The 24,276-nt window shown below is 39.8% G+C and overlaps 1 protein-coding gene across 7 annotated transcripts in view; it reads right to left on the reverse strand.

Annotated features, from left to right (window-relative positions):
* Window positions 1-594: 594 nt before the first annotated feature.
* Window positions 595-24,276, reverse strand: part of ADAM22 (ADAM metallopeptidase domain 22) — a 139,120-nt gene continuing 115,438 nt past the window's right edge. For 3 of the 7 annotated variants that reach the window (XM_064444671.1, XM_064444669.1, XM_064444667.1), the window contains 5 exons: window positions 21,439-21,539; window positions 20,798-20,864; window positions 15,360-15,446; window positions 7,450-7,573; window positions 595-7,216 (listed from right to left, as the gene is read on the reverse strand). In XM_064444671.1, the coding sequence (XP_064300741.1) occupies window positions 7,196-7,216; window positions 7,450-7,573; window positions 15,360-15,446; window positions 20,798-20,864; window positions 21,439-21,539 (400 nt within the window). In that variant the 3' untranslated portion in view covers window positions 595-7,195. Of the gene's footprint in view, window positions 7,217-7,449; window positions 7,574-15,359; window positions 15,447-16,972; window positions 17,048-17,574; window positions 17,686-20,797; window positions 20,865-21,438; window positions 21,540-24,276 lie in introns of all 7 variants that reach the window. The other 4 variants (XM_064444668.1, XM_064444672.1, XM_064444670.1 and 1 more) reach the window with 2 other exon arrangements.

Consider the following 24,276-nt stretch of genomic DNA (forward strand, 5'->3'; position numbering starts at 1 on the left):
GACATAAACTGAGATAATAAATATGGTTTACTAAGCAGTGACTACAGAATTTGCTGTCATCTAGCTAAAAAAAAAGCCACCTGAAACCTATGTGAAAAACTGCTCTCTGGGAGAGTAGATTCGGTGGGCAATTTGACAATGCAAGTTACCTGCTTTAAAGAACCAGTTATCAGTAATTCAGAATTAAGGGTTTCTCTTTCCCAAAACACATATTGGGAAGGATGTTTATATCCTACTCAGGATGCTAAGTAGGGTGGTTGCTCTTGACCTTTGTGTAAACAATGGGGCATAGTTTAGCATGTAGGTGATTTTTCTAGGTTGCCCTCAGACATGCAAACCCAAGGAACAGTAATTTTAGATTTGCCTTGAGAACAGCAGGACCTTAAGACAAGGACTGGGAAGCTCACAGGTTCATTTTCAGCCCTGGAATTTGAAAAATAACATCTATATTCTATTAAAAATAGCATCTGTATTCTATTATTATCCATTAGCCTTTTTTATTCCCATGCATGCAGCATCTTTTTTTACAGCGACCTATAAAACAGGAATTGCTAAATACAGTGATTTATGAGAACAAAATACACACAACAGTCCTTGTCATTGAAAGTCACTTTACTGATGTTACAATATGTTAGTAACATTGAAAACCACAGGCATTTGTAGTAAATACTCTCATAGAAGTGGATACTGTGATGCTGTTATTAAAAGTGAGCAGGAATTTAGAACCCCAAATTACAATGGTTTGATTTTATAAAAAGCAACATTTTTTTTTAGCTACATGAAAGCCAGATTCATTCCCTTCAACAGCCCAATGCCTGTAATGTATATGACAAAAATATCACACTCAAAGCTAGAAGTTGTAAATTGCAATGCTTCATTTTGGTGTTTGTCAAAATCTTATGTTTCTATTACATCAGGTATGATCTTTAAAGGATTTTAACTAGCAAAGACAACAATATGGTGTAGATCCGTTGTTTCTGCTAATACTAGCCCAGCCCCTGTGGTGAAACACGCTTCTCCTTGCCTCTCGAAATATTCTACCAAAAAGGGCTGGTATGCGTGAAAAAATAGCTTTTTTTTACAGCAATGCTCAAGATAAACATTAGCACAAAATGAAGCTGGCAGAGCCAACTGGTATATACCACCCCAAAAGCTTTGCTGAAACAACTGGTCATCCTGTAAATAGTGTTTTCTCCAGCAGATTAAAAATTATGTAATGCTTTGCTATTCTGAAAAAAATATTTTGCATTTATGCAACAATAAAAATAAGTACTGTATTCTATATAAAACACTACCTATTGTAATATATCTTTACCCTTAAGAAATGAAAAATCAGGTTATATATTCAGAGTTTGAATATGTTCTGGACTGTACTTCCAAGCATAAAATATGCAGAGTCTCTACACAGGCAGTGAGCAGGAGTCCTTGTACCAATAATCAAAATAAATCAGCTTTTACTGTTATACAGAGCCTTACAATATTGCATGATTAGCTGCTAGCACCACTATACTTACAAGGTCAGTCAGGCCTATATACAGAATTTCTAATGTGGTTGTAAAAATAGACTCTCCATGCTAAAGTTAGAATATATAAGGTCTTAAGGCCTCATGTTAAGATTTCTTTTTAACCAAAACTTCATTTTTTTTTATTCAGAGGAATACAGAAACAGAAAAAAAATAGCTTGTTGCTTTGACATTTTATGCTCTAGTAATTAAAAATAGTGTAAGACATGTATACTTCTCCCTTAGAGAATGTGTTTCTTTTTAACTGCTCTGTGCTTACTTTTCCCAATCTTCCTCATCTCATTCTGAGTTATACTGCAATTGTGGCCTGTCTACATAGCAGAAGTTTTTAAACAGTTTAAAGCTGGCTTAGCTAAAGTGATTTTGAAACTGGTATAGATTGGATTTTTAGACAACTAGACCTGGCTAGGGGAGCCAGTTTTGGAGTCAGATGCAAAGTTTAAGTGTGAGCAAACAACCATGTCTGTCTTCTGAATGTATTTTTACTGCTTGTTTTGGTTACTTGGCTAAGATGAAATATTAATGTTGACTGTTGTAGTGCTTCTCTAAATAGTTGCAGAAAACTTGTGGAATGACAAGATACCACCTGCTGGGTGTACAAGCTACTGTTTCCAAAGCTTTAGTTTTATATTAGCATCCATACTTGAGGCACCAAAATGTTATTTGTAAGCTGAGTTGGAAAATATTTGGGTCAAAGGAGCTTTTTAGTGTAGATGATAGGTGGTATTACTTAATTTCCTGTTGAAATCACACTTAAGAGTCCTATCTCTATCGCAACTATGTCTACACAGGAACCAGTTTCACTGGTTCCTTTCTTCCTGTTCTATTAGGGTAACAGTTACATGCACACAGGGATGTTACCCCACCATGCAGTCCATGGGATAACAAGCTGTACATATGTGTGCAGTTCACTCATATTTGTCCTCAGGAAATATGATCAAAGTCAAATCCCATATTGCTGATGTCTCATACTGGGGTCATCAGCTCAGCAGTCTGATGGATAATCCATTTTGGACAGAACTTGGCTTCAGAGACCAGAGCGCTCAAGCTCTTTAAAAGTTAGGTAAATAACCTCACCCTGTGGTTGGTGACAGTGGCCCAAAGAGTCTGCTAATGATACAGATACTTAAGTAACTTAAAGACATGGATGACCTTCAGACTTGGAGCAAGAGAATTAGGACACAGCACAACTTTTAGACTCACAGACTCAGTGATCGAAGAGGCTTAGCCTTCAACAGTGCTAGAGGGTGAGAAAGACACAGGATGGCTGAGCCACCAAATGGTTTTACCAGTGTAAATTGCACATGAGACATGAGGCTCCATCACTGTAGCAAGGCAAAAGATGTATTAACAGCACTGAAAAACCCTTATCCAAAACATTGTGTGGAAAGGCGACTCAGCAGCTTTTTGATCTTAGCCAACCGACACAAGAGACTGTTAGTGGATGTAATGATCATTCATGGAAATGCTTTTCAGTAGGCGTGGAAAGGAAGAGAACAGGAGCTTGGTGAGTTTTACATTGGAGTTTGGTAAGTTTGCTTACAACAGCTAGGTATGGTATTCAATGACAGAGCAAGTCCTAAAAGCTAACTTGTTATCCCCTAGGATTACAGTGTCTCATCATTGTTGCATGTTAAATCCTACCCTACTCATTAAGCAATGAAATAACTGCAAATTTGGTCACAATTCTGTAGTATATGCATGCCTGTAATAGTGTATGTACCTGTTCTTAGCCCTGGTTTTTAAAACAGTTGTCACTCTGGTGTGGACAAGCCACTCAGTTCATTTAAAACCAGCAACAGGGATTCAGGTAAAAGGATCTCAGTACACTAGCTGTTGACACAATTTCTTTTTGATTTTAATTCAGGCTATAACCCAAAGGTCCATTTGTTCACTAGCACAATCAAAATTACCTAATGAGTACATCAGCTTAGCAGGTTCAACAGCTCATAAATCAGCAACAAAACTCTTTAAGTTATTTGGAAGTAGCTATCTTCAAAGTCAAGTCACACTTCAAATCAGGTAACCGGCAAGTAGTGACATTCACAACTTAAGCAGAGATAGGCTGTATAAAATGAACAACCTCTTCAAAACTACTCATTTAAATATAACAAAATTATATGTAAATTATCAATCAATCACAACCGTTTCTGGTAAACTGCCTGAATATATTCACCAAAAGTCTATCGTATGGATTACTGAAGTTCTTATGTCAACAAATTCAGAATGAGCAGGTAACTTTTTACTTGTTATACTACGGAATCATTGTGCAGCAGTATTCTTTGGATACGCTCTCTATTTTCCAGTCTCCATCAGTCATATTTTTCAGTCTCCATCATTAGTTATATTAATTTTATTTTACATTATGTAAGATTCTTCTCCCACACATTGAAATACATAACCTTCATCCTGCAGGTCCTATGCTCATATGGACAATTACTTGTAATGTATTGAGAATTGCTGATAACCTCCCCACTCAACAGGCATCTACAGCATAGCTGGCAATAACTAGTTTATTTATTAAAACAAAAACAAAAGCATGAGTCTCAAAGAGTAAAAATGACTGAGCTATCCTACTGACAATACAAGTACTCTATTTTAGACTGGATGAGGTATTATGCGGCGATTTATATTTCTATTGCCGGATGAAAATATTTGCAAATCTTCAAGGTTATTAATCTGGCAGCTTTCCAACACACAACATTTTAGAAGTAGAAAACCACAGAATGTAAGCAACAACTTCTCTCTTTCCCTCCACTGGCTTTGGAGGCTCACACAGCCCCACTAGTTCAGGTTTTGTGCAATGACAAGGTCTCCAAGTTACCAATCTGATGCAAAATTCTCTGCAGAAGAATTTTGCAAAAACCCAAGTCCCGTGATGTTCTCACTCTAGACCATCAAAAGTGAAAGTCAATGTTTATTTAACGTAAACTTAGTGCTCGTAACTACGACTTCCAGTTACTACGTATCTCCAAATGCGAAAGGGACTGTTGAAGTTATACTCCACACGTAACTGTATCATCATCATATGCTACAAATGATTTATACCAAAACGAGAGAAGTTGAAAGTACGTACTACACTGAAAATACAGTCAGGAGAGCCATTTGTTTGCAAAATGAGAAGCTATGAACATTACACAAAAAGCCAGTATGTTATATCCAGTTCAGTCTGCCAAATCTTGCTGCTTCTTGGTAAGGCAAAATGGAAAGGGAAGAGTAAACAGTGGTAAACATAAAATATGCACAGAAATCTTAACAGGATTATTCAAAATTACATGCCAATTTGTATCCAAACAAAATACCATAAAAGGCACAAAATGAACAGTCCAGTTACTAAAGACAAGATACCAGTATGTGAGGGAAAACCAGCTTCCAGGTGACAGAGTAACACAGAGGCTATCAGGTCAGCATAACGTCTAATGTGGGTGAACTTGAGGGTCCTGCTCAAAGTCCAGTGAAATCAGTAAGAGATATACCCATGTCAAGTGATTATGGCTCAGGCCCTAATTTCATGAGCTATATGCTACCAGTGATCTTTAATCCAGTTACCTACACTCAAAGTAAATCTTTGCAAAAAATAGTCTTCAGTGCTGATGGATATTTACTCTCCACAAAGTGCAGAATCTTTTCTTAATGCAATGACAAGTGACTCGCTCCTTCCTGATGGTCTGTTTGCATCCACTTGTACTCACTCAGATTTGTCTTTCTCCAAAATACTTACCAGACGCTGTTGACTGTGAAGGAAAATCATTTCAACTCCAAGGCCAATACTTTGCCATAATGCAACACACAGCCTAATCATAAAAAATAGTGTTTCTAAAAATCTTACATACTTTACAGTTGCAGACATCTTTAAACATTTCTTAATTTAATTTTACATATATTTGACTTCATTGACTTAAAAGTTAAAAAAATATACTAAAAGGCTGCAAGTGTTGGGTTCACTTATTAAAGGAAATACATGAAAGAGGTAGAAGAGTCAGAAACACCGCAGATGTTCCCATCACAATAATATCTAATTGATCGTACGGCTGTTGGGCAAGGTATTCAATTGCACCACACAGAATAGGGTGTTTTCTTCTGCAATGGTACTACCTAAATCTAAGAATTAGTCAATTTTGGAAAGCTGGAGAATTACAAACTGATTTAACATGGTCCAGTTTCTTTCTGATTGAAAATTCTCAATCAAGAGACATTTGTTTTGCAACAACCTTTAGAAGTCTCAGGTGTTCCATCCATCTACTTATACAGAAGATTAACATCTCCATGGTAAAGGGTTTGTTCCTCCCCACCCTGTTTTTTTAGGCTACTCAGTTTAATGCCCCCAAAAATTGCCAAGGGGGCTTCAGGGGCAGCAAGCATAGCATTTAAGCACATGGTAAAGACTATTCCAGTAACAAATAAAAATTATAAGACAGCAATGAAACTGGCCACTTGCCCAGCACTGTTATTATCTCGTTCAGAGAAATGTTACGGTTCTCATAAGCTACACCTTGCCATCTAAAACAGTGTCTGAAATGCTGTATCAAAAATACACACCAACGCTTGCCAGAAGGACTTCGCATCACCACATCCTGAATTGACTACTTAGAAGTATTCCCAAATGTCCAGTAAGTTTGGACTGCACATTACTTAAAGACTCTGTCTCTGTTGTCTGCCAAATCACTCTTGATTACACCTGTGAGAGGATACACTGGTCATCTCACTGAACAATGGATTTTGGCTGGTTCCTCTCATGATGATTTAAGACAAAGTGCTGCTGTACTGGTTTCTGCAGTCCACCATACAACTGAGATTGTCAAGACAGTATAAGATACTGAAAAGATAGTACAGATTTTGGTCAAACACCAGTTTCTGAGAGACACGGTTTTACAGTACTGTACTTTCTGTATTTCCAAAGTTGTCTGCTCGTAATATTAGAAAATCTGTAGTGTGATGATGTTAGTCATGACTGTTTCTTTAGACATTTGGCAAAATACACTTATGTATAACAGCTATTTCTGACATTATCAAATGTTTACATATATACAATCTGTATACTGAGATTATAAACATATAAGGTAAAAAAAAAAGATAATCCTTGTTTGACATTTGTGTCAAATAGTTGCCTTTCAAAGCTTGAAATCCTGTAACAAAAAAAACCCTATATTTCTTACTCCTGCATGCTAATTTCTACTACAGTATGCTGTTTATCCCTTACATGTGGAAAGTACAGAACACAAGGTTCATGCATACAGCGTACAAGTTTACATCGTCTGGGCCCTCCAGGAGGCGTGTTCCCAGTTTCACTCTGGTCTGACTCAGGACTGCATTAAGCCAGAGAAAGACCTCTCTTACGCAGGACTGGCAAACAGACTGCAGTTGGGATTCTAGGTAAGTGTATCTGTCGTCATGCGTAATAGCCTTGTCACGTCCGGGCTAATCATCCCATTAATCGTTAGGATTTTGGTTGTTCAACAAATCCATAAAATACTAGTCAACAAAAGAGAAAGAAAAAAAAAGACTGCTTTTTCCCCTTCCAGATGAGAGGAGGTTCTCACTGTGATCACAGGCGTCTCTGTTGATCTTTTGAATTGTCTGAAGAGCAGATGAATGTGCAATGACTCAGTGACGCTGAGTTTCTATAAAATTCGAAGTAAACAGTTCGGATGTCACCCAGGAAAGCAGTGCAGCTAAATGGACGTCTCCCATAGCTGGAGAGAGGTAAATGGAACACAAAGACACATTGAACACCAAGATAAAACAGGCTGTTACCCAGACAGTGTGAGGAGCTTGTCTGGGGCACTGCATCTACATCACTTGAGGTATGAAGGAAGCGCCACTGCTGCTCTCACTGTTATTCAAAGATGCTCATCTGCCACGCTTTCTTTTTGAAAACTACCAGTAAATCAAGTCACTGACGAAATGCACAAAGAGGGACACGTACCCTGGCACTTTGCCTGTTGGCTTTTTTCTCCTCGTCAGGAAGTGGTGGCATCGGGTAAGGGTATTTTCTGCTGGAAGCAATAGATCCAGTAGACGAAGACGGAGACTTTGCAGGAGACAGTGTCCTGGGATGTTGAAACACACAAAATAAATGTGATGTCTTTGGGTCCCAGCACTGCAACAGCAACTGCCATTACTCTGAAGCTTGGTTCAGAACCAAGTATATAGCTTATTATTAGCTCAATATCGGGGGGATAAAGTTGTTTGATCAGTAGTTTAATAATTTCATGGTATGAATAAAGGTATTTATAGCTTTCAGGAACACTGGAAGAAAAAAAAATCCCTACTTCTTATTAGAATTGTATTGCATAACAAAAACAATTTTTTAAACTGTTTTATATGGTACTGTAATTAATAATTATAAAATTAACAAACCAAATCTGTAGTTGAATAAATACAGAACTAAAAGATAGACATGGCAATATGAAGCCTAAACAGAAACACTGATTGTGGAAATACAAGCTGAACAATGTCTTCTTCAATTATCAGTGTATTTATGTGTCTTACACACCTCCTATATTGATACAAACATAGCAAATAAATCTATTACTTTATAACACATTAATTTACACAAATGCATGCACTTGGAGGCCAAACTGTTAGTTGTGAAGTAACAAAGGCATATACAAAGTGCTAATAACAAATTGTTAGACATGCAAGCATCATACAGTGCATATTGTTCCAGCCAAAGAAAGAGTCTGATGAGAATATACAAAAATGAACTGATCAGTCAATGGCAATCAGCATTTCTGTACAAGGTGAGTAGAGTAAGCAGGAGCAAGTAAATGTTTGTATCACATGAAAGGCATTCTTTTCATGTCAATAAGGCAGCTGCACATTATTGACTGAAATTTTATACCCAAGGAAAACTCTTATGCTTCTGTTTTGAGAATCTGCACTCTTCCCACTTGAGAGGGCAGAATAAAAGGGAAAAAAGCCTCAAAGTAGAAAAATTGAGCTACCCTGGCCTTCTTGCTCGGTTTTGCAGACTGAGGGCATTTTTCAAAGGAGGCCTCCCACTAGTGCAGGCACATCACCCACACCCTCCCTGAGCACTGTTGCCTACTATCTTCTGAACTTAGTGTGTCCCTGAAATTGGAAGGTTTCCCTCAGTTCCTACAGACAGGTCTTCCAAGGCCCTCAAACACAGCAGGGGGCTGCGTGTTGTGCAGCTGTAGACCCCAGTGATGAGCACCATCACTGATACCAACAAGCCACAGGAACCACCCTGGCTCTGGGATTTGCAGGACCTGGTCTTTTCATATGGAGAGGATTACAGACAAAGCAGGGGATTCTTTTGTGTATCTCTATTATTTAAGTGAAAGTCATTTTTAAATATTCTTTTATTTCGGACTACTGTATCATTTTGTTGTGTCCGTAGCTCCTTACAACAGCACGCTCTCTTGTCTCCCATACAAACAATGATTGATGGTAGCCACAAGCAACAAGGTGTCAATGGAAACTGTATGGTGACAGCTCTTCAATCTGGCTCACAGTGCTCTAATGCCCCATGCTGTAGCCTCTAAGCTCAACAGCCCTTCAAAGATTTAGGTTGGTACAATTGTTGAAACACTGAAGAGTACATCTTCAGCACATGCATTTTGATCACCCATTAAGATGAACTGGACATACATGAACGTTTTCAGGAGGAAAATTTCACACACCTACTGCAATATAAAACAAAGCGTTCGCATGTCCAGCGTTACCCATCTGGGCACCAAACTGCACATGCAACAAAACAGGTTTGTTGCTTTTTTTTTAAATCCAGGGAAAGGTTCCTAACAGTGCTGTGCTGTTCACTACCTGTACAAGTCTCATATGTGCCCACACTTGGACTGATAAAGATCACTAATAAACAATTAGTGGATCTAGAATCAAAAAAATGAGAGGAAGAAAGGGGGAAGATAAAGAGAACAGATTTTACAAATTATTAGTAATCCAATTATTCATTAATATTGCCCCACAGCTGCAGGAGGATTTAAAATCTTCATGTTTAAATTTATAATGATGCACCTGGAGATTAGAAGCAAGGAGCTGGGGGGTGTCAGATTTGACCTGGGAAGCCCTATCAGAACGCTGTTTATAAAGGTACCACAGCCAGGACACGGCACAAAGAATGAAGGCATGTCCCGTCCCTTGCACCACAACCAGGCACAACATTGCCTCCTGCACACCACAGACTCTTCCCGTGGGTTTTTTTAGGCACCACAAGAGGAGGCTATGGTGAGAGGGAAAGCCACGCCCAATGTACCTCCCCATCAGCCTGAGCAGGTGATCCTGGAAGGAGCAATAACCCCACAAAGGATGGGGTGTCTTGAACATTTTCCCTGTGCAGCAGGTCCTCTGACTAGGATCCCTAGCTGAGCCTGCAGCCAGGTAGCTTTGCACCATAACTCAAACACAACGCTGCCTTTTCAAAAGAAGTTGAAGCCCAGACCTCCAGCATAGCTGCCTACATTTCTTACTTCTTGGCTCCACTTTGTGCTGCCAGCTCACCTACGGTTTGCACGCCTAACTGATGTGCACATTGCTGCTCACCTGCGCGTGCAAAGCTACAACCAAATACATCAAGAATGCAGTTGCACACTTAAAAGAAATGTCCTTGCCCTCCCCTCACAGGCCTTCACCCCTTATTTCTGCCACACAAGTTATGTGCTGGTTTTTGTCATCTTCAGCGCCATCTACTCAGACTGTAAAAACATATCACTACTAAGCTCACAGATCTTAGGATACGCCTTGTGTGATAAGCTTAGTTGTTTGAGGTGTTTTTGTTTACTTTTCAGGTTCTGCCCTGCAATTGTGTATGTGCTGTGTATCCCAGATTTACATGTATTTTAAATGGGAAAGAGCCAGACATGACCTTTCTCATTTACAGGATGGAAGAAAGACAGCATTCAGGGACACTTGCAGGTAATGCTGGGGTTAAAGGTAGGCAAAACTTTGGAGTTTGGTCAAGGGTTTTAGCTTTCACTGGGGTTTCAGTTCTCCTGCTATCACATCCATTAACTTTCATGCCAAATCTTGTTTCTAGCTGACACTTATGCAAAAAACTAGGAAAGCAGCCTGGGTTGCAGACTGCATTCTGCCCTCTTCACACCGTGACAGTTTCAGAGGTTTCACCACCAACCCCAGATAAAGCCATGCACCTCAACGCACTGCAACAATTCTGATTTCTGGCCAGAAAGCAAGATGTAGTGGCCACTTTGTGTCCACCTTTCTGTCCTGGATGTGGAATCTAAGAGCATGGGGAGACTGTGCTGGCATTCAGAACAAAATGCTGTGGCAGCGGGAGGACATCTGCATGCGTTCTCCTGCGGCCAGGCACCTGCTGCTTGGCCTTCTTGTCACCTAAACGAGGAGAGTGCTGGCCCACAAGACAGTGTGAAATGTGTCACCTGGTCACACAACTAAACGTCTTGTGACTTTGAGTGTTATTTTAGCTGAACTCAAGGCAGGTGGTCCTGACAGATCTGAACTGTTCATAAGCTGTGCTTGATTCTGTTTCACAGACTGAAATAATTTGATGGAATTCACTTAATGTTCAACCTGGCAAAAGCTTTTCAAGCCCCAATGTAGACACTATCAGCCTAACCTGACCTTTGCTGCTGTAGGTTCAGCTCTTTGTAGGACATCATCTGCCTAAATGATCCTACATCAGGAAGTTGGGATCTTCTAAAAACGCTGATGTGGCTAAACATTTTAACATTTTAAATGCAGTTCCTTTTAGAAAACCACAGATGTGAGCAAGTTTCCTCAGAAAGTGCAGCAGCAGAGGGGAGACTCGGCTCATGGGGGGCTGCAGAGCTGCAGAAAAAGCAAAGGGTGTGGCTTGAGCCATCCACTTCAAGCACTGCACAGCAACGCCCCAGAAGCAGGCATTCACACGCTTTAATGAACTCTTTTCCCTAATTCCTGAAATGAAATCTGGATCCTACTGATGTCAATGGGCGGTTTTTTTTTCATTGGCAGCCAGTAAGGTCAATGTTGGGGAAAATACTTTTTTCCTTTAAGCACAATCTAAAGCTGCCTCAGGGAGAGCAGGGAGCTAATGGCTGGTCATGGCTCTGGCCTCAGCTGGATGCTCACAGAGGAAGGCAATGGACCTCACAGAGGAGCAGAGCCAACTCTGGCTAATGATCAGCTGAGGAGGAGCTGACAAGAAATTGAGGAAGAAAGCAAGAACACCAAAGCACAGAAAAAATAGGAGAGAAATGGATAGCCTGTCTCCTGCCCTCCAGGCTCCTTACCAATGCCTTTCTGGTATGGGATTGGCCATCTTCCCTCTGGCTATGCATCTTGGGTCTCCATCTCCTTCTAAACTACTTTTACACTTAAACAACTCTCATTGAATTTAAGTTACTGAAAATATTTGCATTAAATCAAATATAGGCAGCTCAGTGCCTCAGAAAGTGCCTTCTAGTCTTTTTTTTTTTTTCCTATAATTATCTACAGAAATGCCACGTTTTGGGATTCTGACATTTGGGATTCCTGATACCATCATGGTTCCTGAGTCTTTCAAGATTCAGTGAGGATTTCAATTAATCCTTAACTGTATTTCATAAGGTCAGTCTGTGCAGTAGCCACTGTAATTGGCAGTAACAAAAATAAGCAGTATCACACTGGTAAAACAGTGTGTCTTGCAGCAAAGCCGAAATCAGGGAAAGGTTTCCTGACTTGGTTTATTGCTGGGGTGATGCAGGTATGGCCTGGCATACAAAATTAAAATCCAGTCTAGACTTTGAGCAGTAAAATGACATTTTCTTTACAGATTTTATTTTCTTATAGATGGGAATCCCACAGCTGGGAGGTTTCTGGTGCCAGAGACACTAGCTACTATTATTATTATCATTAATAAAAAGTAATTATATAGATTGTAGACTAGAAAAAAAATAAATAATTGGACACCAGGTGTCCATCAATCAATAAATTTTTATTTATACAGGTTTTTTTCAGCTAATGGAAAAAGTCTTTGTGATGACGAATATCTCTATCTTCTGAAAATATGCAGCATTCTTAGGAATTGTAAGAAGTGTTTTTTGTCTTTTTTCCTGATTCTACTTCAATTCTACCTGCCACAGCACGTCATCAACACATTATTCCTAAAACTATAAGCAGACAAGCAAAACAGCAGTGTTACTTTCAGGACAACTTTAACAGAAGAGAGAAATCAAAAATGATCAGCAACAAAAATATTACTCAGCTAATTATCTGGTGTAAATGCCATCCTGGGCTATGATTGCCAAAACGTACAGCCTGACTTCAGCCTGACTTCCTGGTTTACCAAACAAGATTTGTTTTGTTTGTGAATCACTTCACAGGCTCAAAACCCAGCCATAGGATGTTCAGATGCACTGTTCTTAGGAACGGTGTTTTCCAGTCCACGAAGATTAACCAAAACTGCACCTGAGTTTTGGGGAGAAACTGTTCAGTTCAACCTCTCATAAGCCCATGACAACTCATCTCGGGAGAATATTTGATCCATTACCTTCCATAATGTGCCTGCAGAATACCTCCCCATGATCATCTCAATTAATCAGGAAATACAGGTTTCTAAATTTATTCTAGTTTTTCTCTCATTTCTAAAGCAAATGCGGCAGGCATTCATTAGTAAGCTTCTGTGGTGTAAAATTTTTACTTTTGTTTCATCTCTGCTGATATACAGCCCTTAAAACTCACACGGGTCAGCTTAACCCTAATCTACATGCAAAAAATGCTTGTTTTATCTCAAATACAATTAGAAATGTGACTCATTCAGTGCAACAGTCGAAAACCCTCAGGAGCGGGGTATGCTTCCATCAATTTAATCTAGTTACTAAATCAAGATATACTGATATTAGAAGATAAAAACCAAATTAAGAGTATCCACACAGGAATTTAAGCCCATTTAACTAAACAATTTAAAGTACCATACTTTAAACTAGTGCTATCTTCATATTGCATCAATGTCTCTGTTTATTGTGACCACAGGGCTTCTGAATACAAACACCCTGGAAGACAGCTATGGAGTTAGATTACGGTGAGCGACTGGTGGCCTTGCCTGAACAACAAAGGTCGGAGGGCATTTTTTAGGAAAAGGGCTGCTAATAAAAACACACCTCATTTCTAGTGTGAGTTTGCCTGATTTCACCCTCCAGTGACTTTTGGTCATTATCAGTCTCAGTCTGCTAGTCTAAAGGACTTCCCATAAAGATTATGCTCCATATGCAGCTATGTGGATTATATGATCAGGTAAGCATTTAGCTGCTCCATTAAACTGAACAGCTTGAGGCCCTGAAATCCTTTATAAGGTTTCTCAGGGCTTAAATCTCCCCAGTTCTTGAACATGCTTGTTGAACTGCAGACACCAGAACTGGACCCTGTATCCCAATGCTAAAAACCGGCAACAGCAGAACTACTGGATTCACAATACACCCTGCCTGAATGCCCAAGCACCACATCAAGACCTGGCTGATACTGGCTGGCAAAATCACAACATCCTCCCGTAAGCCCTGGATTCTTGCATCAGGGAGATTCTTGCATCAGGGATTTTTACTCCTTGTTCAGGTCCAAGATCAGGACTGGCAGGCTTAAGTTTACCTCATTTGCCCTATTTGTTCATTGGAAAGCCTTTCAGCAACTTACTCTGTGATATAAGAGTTCTTGAAAGCAAACACAAATGGTTTAAAACAGTGATGATTTTATGCCCTTTTAAAACTTTGGGACATTTTTAGTTCTAAAAATGACTAAATTCCCACTCTGCTATTCAATATCTGCCAGTGCTACTATTGGAATACAAGCGTGTCATTAGTACCTTGTGATACAACTCCATCACGTTTTTTTTCCCAAATACACACTGGACATATTTAGTGCATGTTTCTGCCCTTTTGCACTATTATTAGGTCTCCTAATGTTGCAAAATTATTAAGTTCTATTTATTCATTCTTACCATCCTTCACTGTTTTTGCTAAAGATCTTTCTTTGTATTCTTTTTCTTTATGTTTCTATATCTCTTGTTTCAGCTTCATTTTTGGTATGTCGACTTACAGCTTCATCCATTTCTTTCATGCTTTATATTATTTGTCGTAAATTGTCTTCCATTCTCTCCTACCCCAGCTGATTTTTTCAGCTGGTGCAAACTTTTGTCTCAGCTGTGGGACTGTGTTGTTTGGGAATCTACTAAAATGTTCTCAGTCTCCTGATTCATGTACAACAGAGAGGCCAGCCTCACGCATGCTTCTTCTCCTTAACTTGGAATGTATCAAATAATACACACTTCTCCCTCTCAAAAACAAGTGATATTTTTGGTTGAACCCTACACTCACTTGTAACAGATTCATTAGCGGTTTGATAAATAGAGCACAGAGTATATTCTCATGCATGTAACTTTTCCAATTACGATATATTAATTATTTCATTGTATGCTGAGGGTAAAATACCACTACTTTTTATTCTTTATTTTATTTAAATTTTAGTATGCACTATATAAGACAGTGGGTAGAGTCAATGTGTTATGAAACCACTTGCTTCAGTAAATTACATTCTATTTAAGTTAATACTACTTTATTAGTGATAAATGTCTCATGCCCATAAAACACTACTTGGCATAAAATGATGATAAAGCTACTACAAGCTATAGATGATGGTGGGAACGCATGCACTACACACACCCTTTTCAACGGCTTCATTAAAACATTCAGAAAAAGACTGTAAATTGCACATGAAGCCAAATACAGACATCAAAATGCAGCAAAAGAAGAGGGGCCCTTTGCACCTACAGTAACTTGTATTGATTTATACAAGGCAGGAGTCCCAAGATATTTGTATATGCTGGAACAGCTCTTAAAAATGATATAGAATTAATTTACAAAATACCTAAAGTATGGTCCTTCAGTGTTTTTATTCACATCTTCTACCCACTTAGCTACATTATATTCTCTTTTGAACCATGGGTTTAAATACCTGCAGAAAGCAATGGAAGGAACAGAGAAAGCAGAAGAACAAGAATAGAAAATCTGAGAACACACAGCACAAGCTTAGCAAGGATGTCTTCATCCCCAAAATGCAAGTGAATATGGCAAATAAATCAATATGAATGTTGGGTGAGGACTAGGCAACGTGTACAACTGCATGAGAAAATCTGACCTACAACAGGACTCATACGTTTGATTAATCTGGAAACTTTGGGATACATCATTCATTTAATGTCCTAAGGATGAAATTCACTCCTATGCAGAGGGCCAGCATTGAGCTCATGGTTTGAACTCCTCTCATATCTCAGAATAAGGATGAAGGGGCATTTTCACTCCAGTCCTACAGTTTGCTTGTTGAAGACACACATTTGCACCCATCTAAAATAAATTGTAAGATAACAACTTAATAAGCACAGAAACTTGGGCTTGGCCCTTTCTACAGGAATGAATTTCGGCCTCAGTTTGTTAGAAGGCTTGAATTGTTTGCCACTACAGTGGCAATTTTTACACTTCTGTGCAAATAACCCTCTGATTTTCCAATTATCGTTTAATTTGGTAGGACCACAAGAAGCTTTAATGGAGGTGGGCTGTAGAGTTATCGCACATTTTATGGAAGCAATCTTGATACCAAAACCACACTTTTTAAGAAAAAAGTCTGAGCTGCATACTCATATTAGTTACGTGAGAACTATGAAATAAAGGCGTTGTTTCATTATCTAACAGTAATATTACCAGGGAAGAGATTTTTTTTTTTTTTTTTTTTTTGTAACTGGCTTCTCTTAGCCCCCAATAACAAGATCAGCTAATTCCTCCCCCTCTGACATGTTAGGAAAAAATGGCAATGTAGAAACAGGAGTCTGCCTGGTTTAATTTAAAGCCTTTTCTTGTTGTATAAAAATATCAACAGTTTAACAATTATTTATTATCACCATCTTTATATAATAGAGACTAACGAACTCTGAAATAGGAAACAAACAGTAACCAAGGAAAAAGGGAAAGAAAATTCCTCTTTAAGGTATTTTCGATATTTCTGGGCCAGTTCCTACCACCCTTGTTTACGGGAGTGACTCCAATGACCTCACACATGGGAACAGGCCTCGCAAGGTATTGCTCAGATGAGTAAAGGTTGGGCCAGATCTTGTCATTCAACCCCACCATATTTCAAACCACGTTGATGACAAAAGCGGCAGCACTTTTTCGTCTTCTTTTGCTCCTTTTTTGCTCTGGAACTTCTCCTCCCCGCCCCGCACAAGCACAGCCACAGCTCTCAGAAAGTACTCGCCCTCAGCCACAAGTGCTTCTAAGTAGCTTCCTCAGCTTGCTTATTTATCGGGAATCAGGAGTGCTTTATGCTTTCCAGCTATGGCTCTTAGAGAAAGAAAATATCAAAAGTGGTAGTGCAGCAACAGTTGAACCACAAGTGAAGCAAAAGGCTGATGCCAGCATCACCAGGAACTAATAAACTTCTGTTTTATCTTTAATTGTAGGTGCGACTACACATTTTCTTGTACTTGCTGCAGTACTTTTGACTTGCTTTTTTTCCTTTGAAAGGGTCTTTTGGTAACCATGAAACACTCCCAATCTGGCTTCCTGTATTAGAAAACACAGTGTAATGTGGTATCAAAGCATGCAATTGTTGCACAACCGTGTTGCAGGGTTTCCTGGGTCTGGTTGCGTTACAGACCATCATTCACCACCTCAATTGATCTGTTACAGAAAGGTTAAATTCGAGTTACTGCAAACCACTACGTGATACCATTAAAAAGCCCTCAGGCTGATCTTCCTGGCCACATGTTCATCAGCAACAGCCAGAATCCACGTCTTCTCTGAGTGAGAAATTCTGCTTTAAAACACAGGTGTCCTTACACATAAGCCTATAGCTAGACCAACGGCTCGATTTGGCTTGTAGCGCAACATGCAACAAGGCAAAAGACCTGGGCTCAAGAGTACTCATACTCCTCAGGCTGGCGAGGAGGAAGGTTAGCTAGCGCTGCATCAGCAGGAGCACCTCCAAGCAGTCACGGTGTTTTGCCACAGTGAAACTATTGTATACTGAGGGAAGGGACTTTTCACAGGATAATACGGCAGCCCAGAATGCAGGGGCAGGTGAGACTGACCTGTGATCCCGACTCCCTGTTTGGGGGTGGTCAGAACCCCCTGGGCTTATGCCTTGGGCCGGGATTTGGTGGGCGAGAGAAAGCCCAGGCTCAGATGCATGGGTTACCCTGCTGCAAAAAGACAATATATAATAGAAAGTCTAAGCCAAAGATGTTCATATCAGTTATAACAACGAGGAAGACATGCTTATAGGAAAAGCAGTGCAAATTAACAAAGGTCAGAATCGCTATTTGGCAAAATCCATGTTCCCTGGGACCTGTTTTAACACAAGCTCCCAATTAAATTGTCAGCTTATTCAGAAAACTCTCATTACCATTCCTGGGTAACTCTAATTGATTTTAATAGAAAACTTGTTTTATCAGGCCATTTCATCAACCCTGTTAGTGAAAAAGCTGCAGGAATATTTGGCCTGTTGCCATTCCTTCTGTGTGAACTGAACCATCTGCCTTTAGTAAAGAACACAAATTTTGTTTTAAAACATCTAGAAACAATTAGAAACTTCCCAAAAGAGCTTTAGCAGTCTCCATAGAGCTATACCCTCAGCAGAAGCCTTGTTCATGTACAAGGGGTTGCACACAGGTATGAGCAGTACATCTTCCAGCAACTGCCCAATGTGGTTGCAATCCTCCTGCCAGTGCTTCTCACGAGGGCTGCACGGTTCAAACCTTGCTCAGTGCTTAAGAAATTTTGTTTAAATGATTAATGGCATGAGTGTCTATCTAGTGATTGGCTTTATACAAAAAAACCCTTGTGCATAATATGTGCAGTTACTGCAGACTCATGCATACGCCAAATACTTTTGTAGGCAACTGTACCAGTGCACATCTGCTTAAAAAAATCATTGAATTCTGCAAAAGGTGTGACACAAATGAACCCAATTTTCTAGGAGTGAACTGCACTGTCTCTACTACTAACAGGAGACCAACAGTGTTACCCCTTTTCTTTCATCTCAACAAGTATGCTTCATTGGACCCCAAGGGCCCCACAGGTGGGCGTTCCAAATGCCATCCACCATTTCAGAACAGATTTCAATATTCTGCATTTCCCAGAGAAGGTAAAAAGGTAGATTTGTCTGGGAAAAGCCTCCATGTATTCTGAGGCATTCTCAAGGCAGCTGATGTGGCTTTTTGTTTTCTTAAATGAGTAAATGCCAGCCATGGTTAGATCATTCTCAGTCAATTTTATCTGCTCACAAAGGAAGTTATCTCTCTAACCAGAGCCCTCAGCAATTCTCTCCATTCCCCACTGAATTGGCACAGCACACAGATCATTCTGTGGTAGCTCTCTCCGAGGAGTGAAAGGCTTGCCGAGGAGACTCAGACAAACCATGCAGTCCCGTGCAATCCAGGATAGACCCTGCCAGGAGAAAGAGCATTTTCCTGCCCAGCAGGTCTCTCCCACACTGTACTTCAGCCCTAACTGGCTGCTGCACAGCCCTTGGGAAGTACAAGCCTCCTCCCTCTAGCACCAGGGCTGCTGCTGGGTTGATACACCATAACAAGTAGCAAGAAGGAATGCAGAGAATTAGGTGGAAATTCAGGGGCACCTTTAAAAGAGAAAAAAAAATTTCAGGGAAAAAGTTTTCCAACTCACACCCTCTCTCTGTGTACCCACTTATTTAGTGCTCCAAAATTCTCAGAGCAAATGTATAATAAACCAGCTGAGCAGCATAGAGGGAAAAAATATGCCCATTGGGTTTTTTTGCTTTTACTGAAAACAATACTTTTCCCATGCAGTTACGCTCACTCTAGGCTAAAAAGAGCTGATGTGGTTTTATTCTTTATGGACCAATTCAGCCCCTGCATACACCTCTGCTGAATGACAGAATAATGGCATCATTAATTTAAACTTATTTTTTAAAACTGATTTTGTTTAAGAAATACAATTGGAAAATGAAGGAAAGCACCGGACAAGTTTCTAAAGAAGAATGTGCCATCTCATTTGTATTCTTGGCAGTTTGGTCAGACTAATTTTGCTTTTATCGAACTGTCTTATGCGAAGAAGAAAGAAAATGAGCAAAATAACATTCCAGTAAGAGTTTAGCAGCACGAAGACCAAGAGCACAGGGGCACTTGACAGATAAACTCCCCCCAGGGTCCTAGCACTAAAATTTCTGGTTCCGTGTTGCCATTTTGACCATGCAATATTATACTTGCAATGCGCATCAAACTATTATTTCTGTAACCTTTAACAGAGGGCGTTCTCTATAGACCTTTCTGAGCCTACTCACCTCAAGACTGTGCACTGCAGGTGGAAGAAAAATTTCAGAACAAATTCAAAATCCCCAAACCAAAGAAAGCAGGGCCCAGAGAGGAGTTAGCACTATTAGTTCCAGTGGGGTTGGTATCAAGTCCATTTGCCCATACAGGTGCAAAGTTAGCACTAATGATACAAGGAAAGGGCACTGTCACCGCCACTATGGCCAAAGAAGGAAGGGGTCATTCCCATGTGGCATAAGTGCTGTAAGAGCACGCCAGTGCTTGACAAGCCCAGAGGTTATGTTTCCAGCCATTCACCATTCATTCACAAAAGGAGCCTGAACCAGCAGGCTTGCGTACATAAGAAAGGCTCTTTCCCTATGGGGAGCACTGGACACATGGGCTCTTCAGTAACCATAACCAACAAATCAATATAGAAAGCAACTCTAAGCCATACTGGAAAGGTATGGGGATCTGTTGCTTGGTAAGGACTCTCATTACCCATTTATTGCAGGGCTTACTCAAGACTGGCTGTTTCAGGCTTACAAGAATAAATTTCGGGGTACTCTCAAAGCAGACAGATACCTCTCCTAAAACCTCCAGGCAGGTATGCAGAGATACAAATATCTAACTCTGCAATGGCCTAACCCAAGGTGAAGACAAGGGGAGGAAACAGGTTATCAGAAATTCAGTATTGAACCAGGATACACTCAGCAATGGCAGTTTACTGTAGACAAAAGCCTGCAGTGATGGTGCAGGCTGCCACCATCATTGGGAATTGCTATGGGAACGACTGTGAGGAAGCCTACATAAAAAAGAAAATTGATAGTTAATTTTTAAAGAATATATAAAAAGAGGTTGAAATACATGAGCCAAACCATTTACCAGATTATGAGTCAGCAATCAGAATGGGCCACAGAGCAAAAATGCAGCTGTCTACTTTTCAGTACTCTTAATCTCCATCTACAAAACACAAATATGAAAACTGTACTTTTTGGCTTTGCTTTTATAAGTTCAGACTTACTCAGTTGAATTAGACCGTGGCCTAAATCTTTTGCCTCTGACTTTCTTTCTGTTTCCTCCTATATTACCTGAAAGAAATCAAAGGATAAAGACAGACAGTAAAACAACTTGAAACTCACCTGCATCCCATGCCAAACTGCATATTTTTGCATCCCCAGCAAGAGTCGCTACCTCATTAGCTTTAGCCATGTAAAAGTCACAGTTCAGTCCCTCGTGATTTACCTCAGACCAGGTAAACCTGACACTTAGGTGATCTTTCTCTACTACTTGCTGCGATTGTGCAGAGCAAAAAACTCCTTGATTTCAGCTTTTACTTGAGAAAATCAATACAATTCAAGAAAAACACTAAACACTGCCTGATAAAATCACAGAAGCTGGCAAGAGTGAACAGATGACTTCCTCTTTTTCATGTTAGCTCACACTGGAGGAATGGGACAAATGAAATGTCATTTCTATGTGCCGAAGCATTGTGCAAAAAAGGTACTTGTGTAGGGTGCTTTTAAATCCTAATTCCAGGTTAATAACAATTAGCGCAATTTTAAGGAGTTATGCTGCTGTCCTAAGATTGGCCAAACTTTCAGCAGAGCAGCAATAGCTCAGAGACTGGTTTCCACTGTGGCCTGCACAGAGGTTCACACTTACCTTGCCAAGAATTACTCCTAGGCCTCCCATTTTCACAAATGTCTGAAATATGTTTTGTGTCTGGGATCCTTTCACTCCAGGAATGAGATAGTCCATTTGACCTGGAATAGGAGGGCTCAGATGTGGTTATGGTTAAGGGTATTGTCTCACATCAGTGTTAGCTCAGCAGTTCAGAGAGTCACATTCCCGAGGCCGGTGACATAACACAGCCTAAGGTCTGTCTGCACTAGCAGAGCATCCAGGATTTCTGGTTAAACCCTGCAGTTACACTTTGCCAGCTGTCCATGCAGTGGTTTGGTGTGTCCATGTTCAAGGGCCAGGCTTCAGCACTGCTTTCTCCCATGTCTACTGTGGAAAGTGCAAACACCAGCGCACACCGTATTTCCAGCTCTGCCCCAGTTCTTAGCTGGAAGATGCTCTTCCAACTGTGCTCGTCTCAAGGTGTTTTTCCCTCGCATCCTGTCTGCAGGCTGCCCGCTCCCTCCTCATGCTGTTGCAGGAAAGCTGGGACTGATTCCCTCTACCCACTGCAACAAGTCTCAGAGGCCCAAGAGTCTGCACTAAACATCCTCCCACCCACAGCTGGTAGCTCCAGTGGAGGGGTAACTCTGTCTCATTTCTCCCAATTTTTAACTTTTTTTTTTTCAGCTACTCACTACAGTATATAATTTTAATGCCAAACTCAAAGCCAAAACCAGTCTTTATATCTAGGTGCTTGGTGCAAACTGAAGTTTTTCTTTCTTCTTGTATTCCCTCTAAGAGCCAGAGATGAGTGTGGCAAGGTCCAACACATGGGGTTTTGCAACAGGGTCCCTCCTGCTGAACCAGAGCTGCTGCTCAGCTATTTGCCATGAGATCTACAATTATTACCAAAAGAGAAGAAAACAATAGGAAGTTGAAAACTGGTCAGAATAGATGGCTTATAAGTTTTGCTTAAAGGATCTATTTCTGCAGTTTTAAAGTTTGAATACTCTTGCATTCTTCAGTCTCTGCTTTCCTTGGAGGGCAGGCATCTGACAGATGTTCTTCAGTCTCCAGAAGACCAGGCTAATCACAGCCACACTGAATTAAGTCCAGGGTATCATTAATTCAAACTTAGAGCACAAAAGGTCTGACAACCAACATATCCATTACAGACTTTTTAATAATTTTCTCCTCCTAATGGTCAATTTTTAGGTTCAGAACTGTCTTGCTATATACTCGTTTTGGTGTTTGCTGCTTCATAATAGCAAGAGTTATCATAAAGTTCTCTCTTAATCCTTGAACATCATAATACTAACACTTCATAGTGCTTTCCAGCGTGGAGAAGCCCAGGCAGCTAATGGCCTGGTCATTCTAGTGTTTCCCAAGAGGTGTCATCCAAATCTGCACACAAAGCAAATCAAAACCAGCTTGAAAGATAGGAAATAGGACTCTGGGCATTGAAATGTGAGGACTATGTCAGCTCCACCACAATGTTAATGGGTATTTGTCAGACTTGCTTTTCCAGACGTTACAGTGGCACAACACACCTGAACTGGTGGTGGGGAACAACAAAACTCTCTAGTACAGACAGACCTTAGAAGCCATTAGCTTTTTGGAACAAGTAATAAACAGAGACACGTGAAAGAAATGAAGTATGAAAAGAAACAGAGATACTGATTTGAAGATTAAACACATTAAATGATATTCATTTAAAAACAAACTTTTTTTCTTAACTGGTATTTGAACCTGCTTACACAAAGCTATGAAAACTTGCTTCTCCCAAGACTCCAAGACTTTTTAAAAAATTTTATCCAAATGAGAAGATTCCCCAACACACACAGTGCATCATTTAAGATTAATGCTTGCTCCCGGAAAACAAATAATTTATCCACTCACAAATCTAAAAAGCTAAATTTAAAAATTAGAAATCACTAATACACTACTTCAGTTTTCTTAATAACATATTCGTTAGAACAGACTGAATGAAGTTGCACATAGGATCCAGCTGTTACACCCAAATAGCTAACACCACTGCAAATGTATCCCTTCCATGCATTTCTCTTTACTTTCTTTGAAATAACAACAAAGAAAATGGCTTCACCAACCGCAGTTACAGACTGCTCAGCAAGACAAGAAGTGAGAATTGCAGTTTTCTTATGAAGCAGTTCAGGATTGTCTACCCCTCCTACGTCATAGTGCTTCTCATAAATTGTTTTGAAGTGCTACCTGGATATTTTCATAATTAAAGAATCTCTAACTGCAGAGGGATGGTAAGCACCGTGACCAAATGACCTTCACAGTTACAAGTGATTCTCAATGCTTTTCAATGAATTTTTCATTTTAAAATGTTGTTGGGTCTTTAAAGTAACTGGAACAATAACAGAATTAGTGAAATCTGAACAAGGGCAAAATCTAATGCCTACTCATGATAGCAAGCACAAAACTACAGAAAGTCTTTGTAGGATTATTTTCTGAGATAATGCTTAGTGACCATTTAGCACAGTAGTCTAGTAAGTGGAATAAAATGCAAGCACCAACATCTTTAATGTGACACAGCAAGAATATTACCCAGAACTCTATGTCAAGTCAGTGAATTAATGATGCTGACAAATAAAGATATAAAAATAACATTGATATTGAACAGTTTATAACTATTATTGAAGCAAGACAGTGTTCCTTTTCTTTGATTACATGACTGTGTTTTAAAAAATTGTGGTGGGTTTGTTGGGGTTTTTTTTGAGCCAGCAATTATTATTACAGTCTACTTGAAAACAATTCTCAAGCAGGGAGATGATGAAAATTTGGTTAACCAAAAATTGGTTTACAATAGAAAATTTGTTTATTCTGGACTAATTGTAATAATTAGCAGTTCAG

Source organism: Phalacrocorax carbo, chromosome 2, assembly GCF_963921805.1.
Source record: "Phalacrocorax carbo chromosome 2, bPhaCar2.1, whole genome shotgun sequence".
Classification (NCBI taxonomy): domain Eukaryota; kingdom Metazoa; phylum Chordata; class Aves; order Suliformes; family Phalacrocoracidae; genus Phalacrocorax; species Phalacrocorax carbo.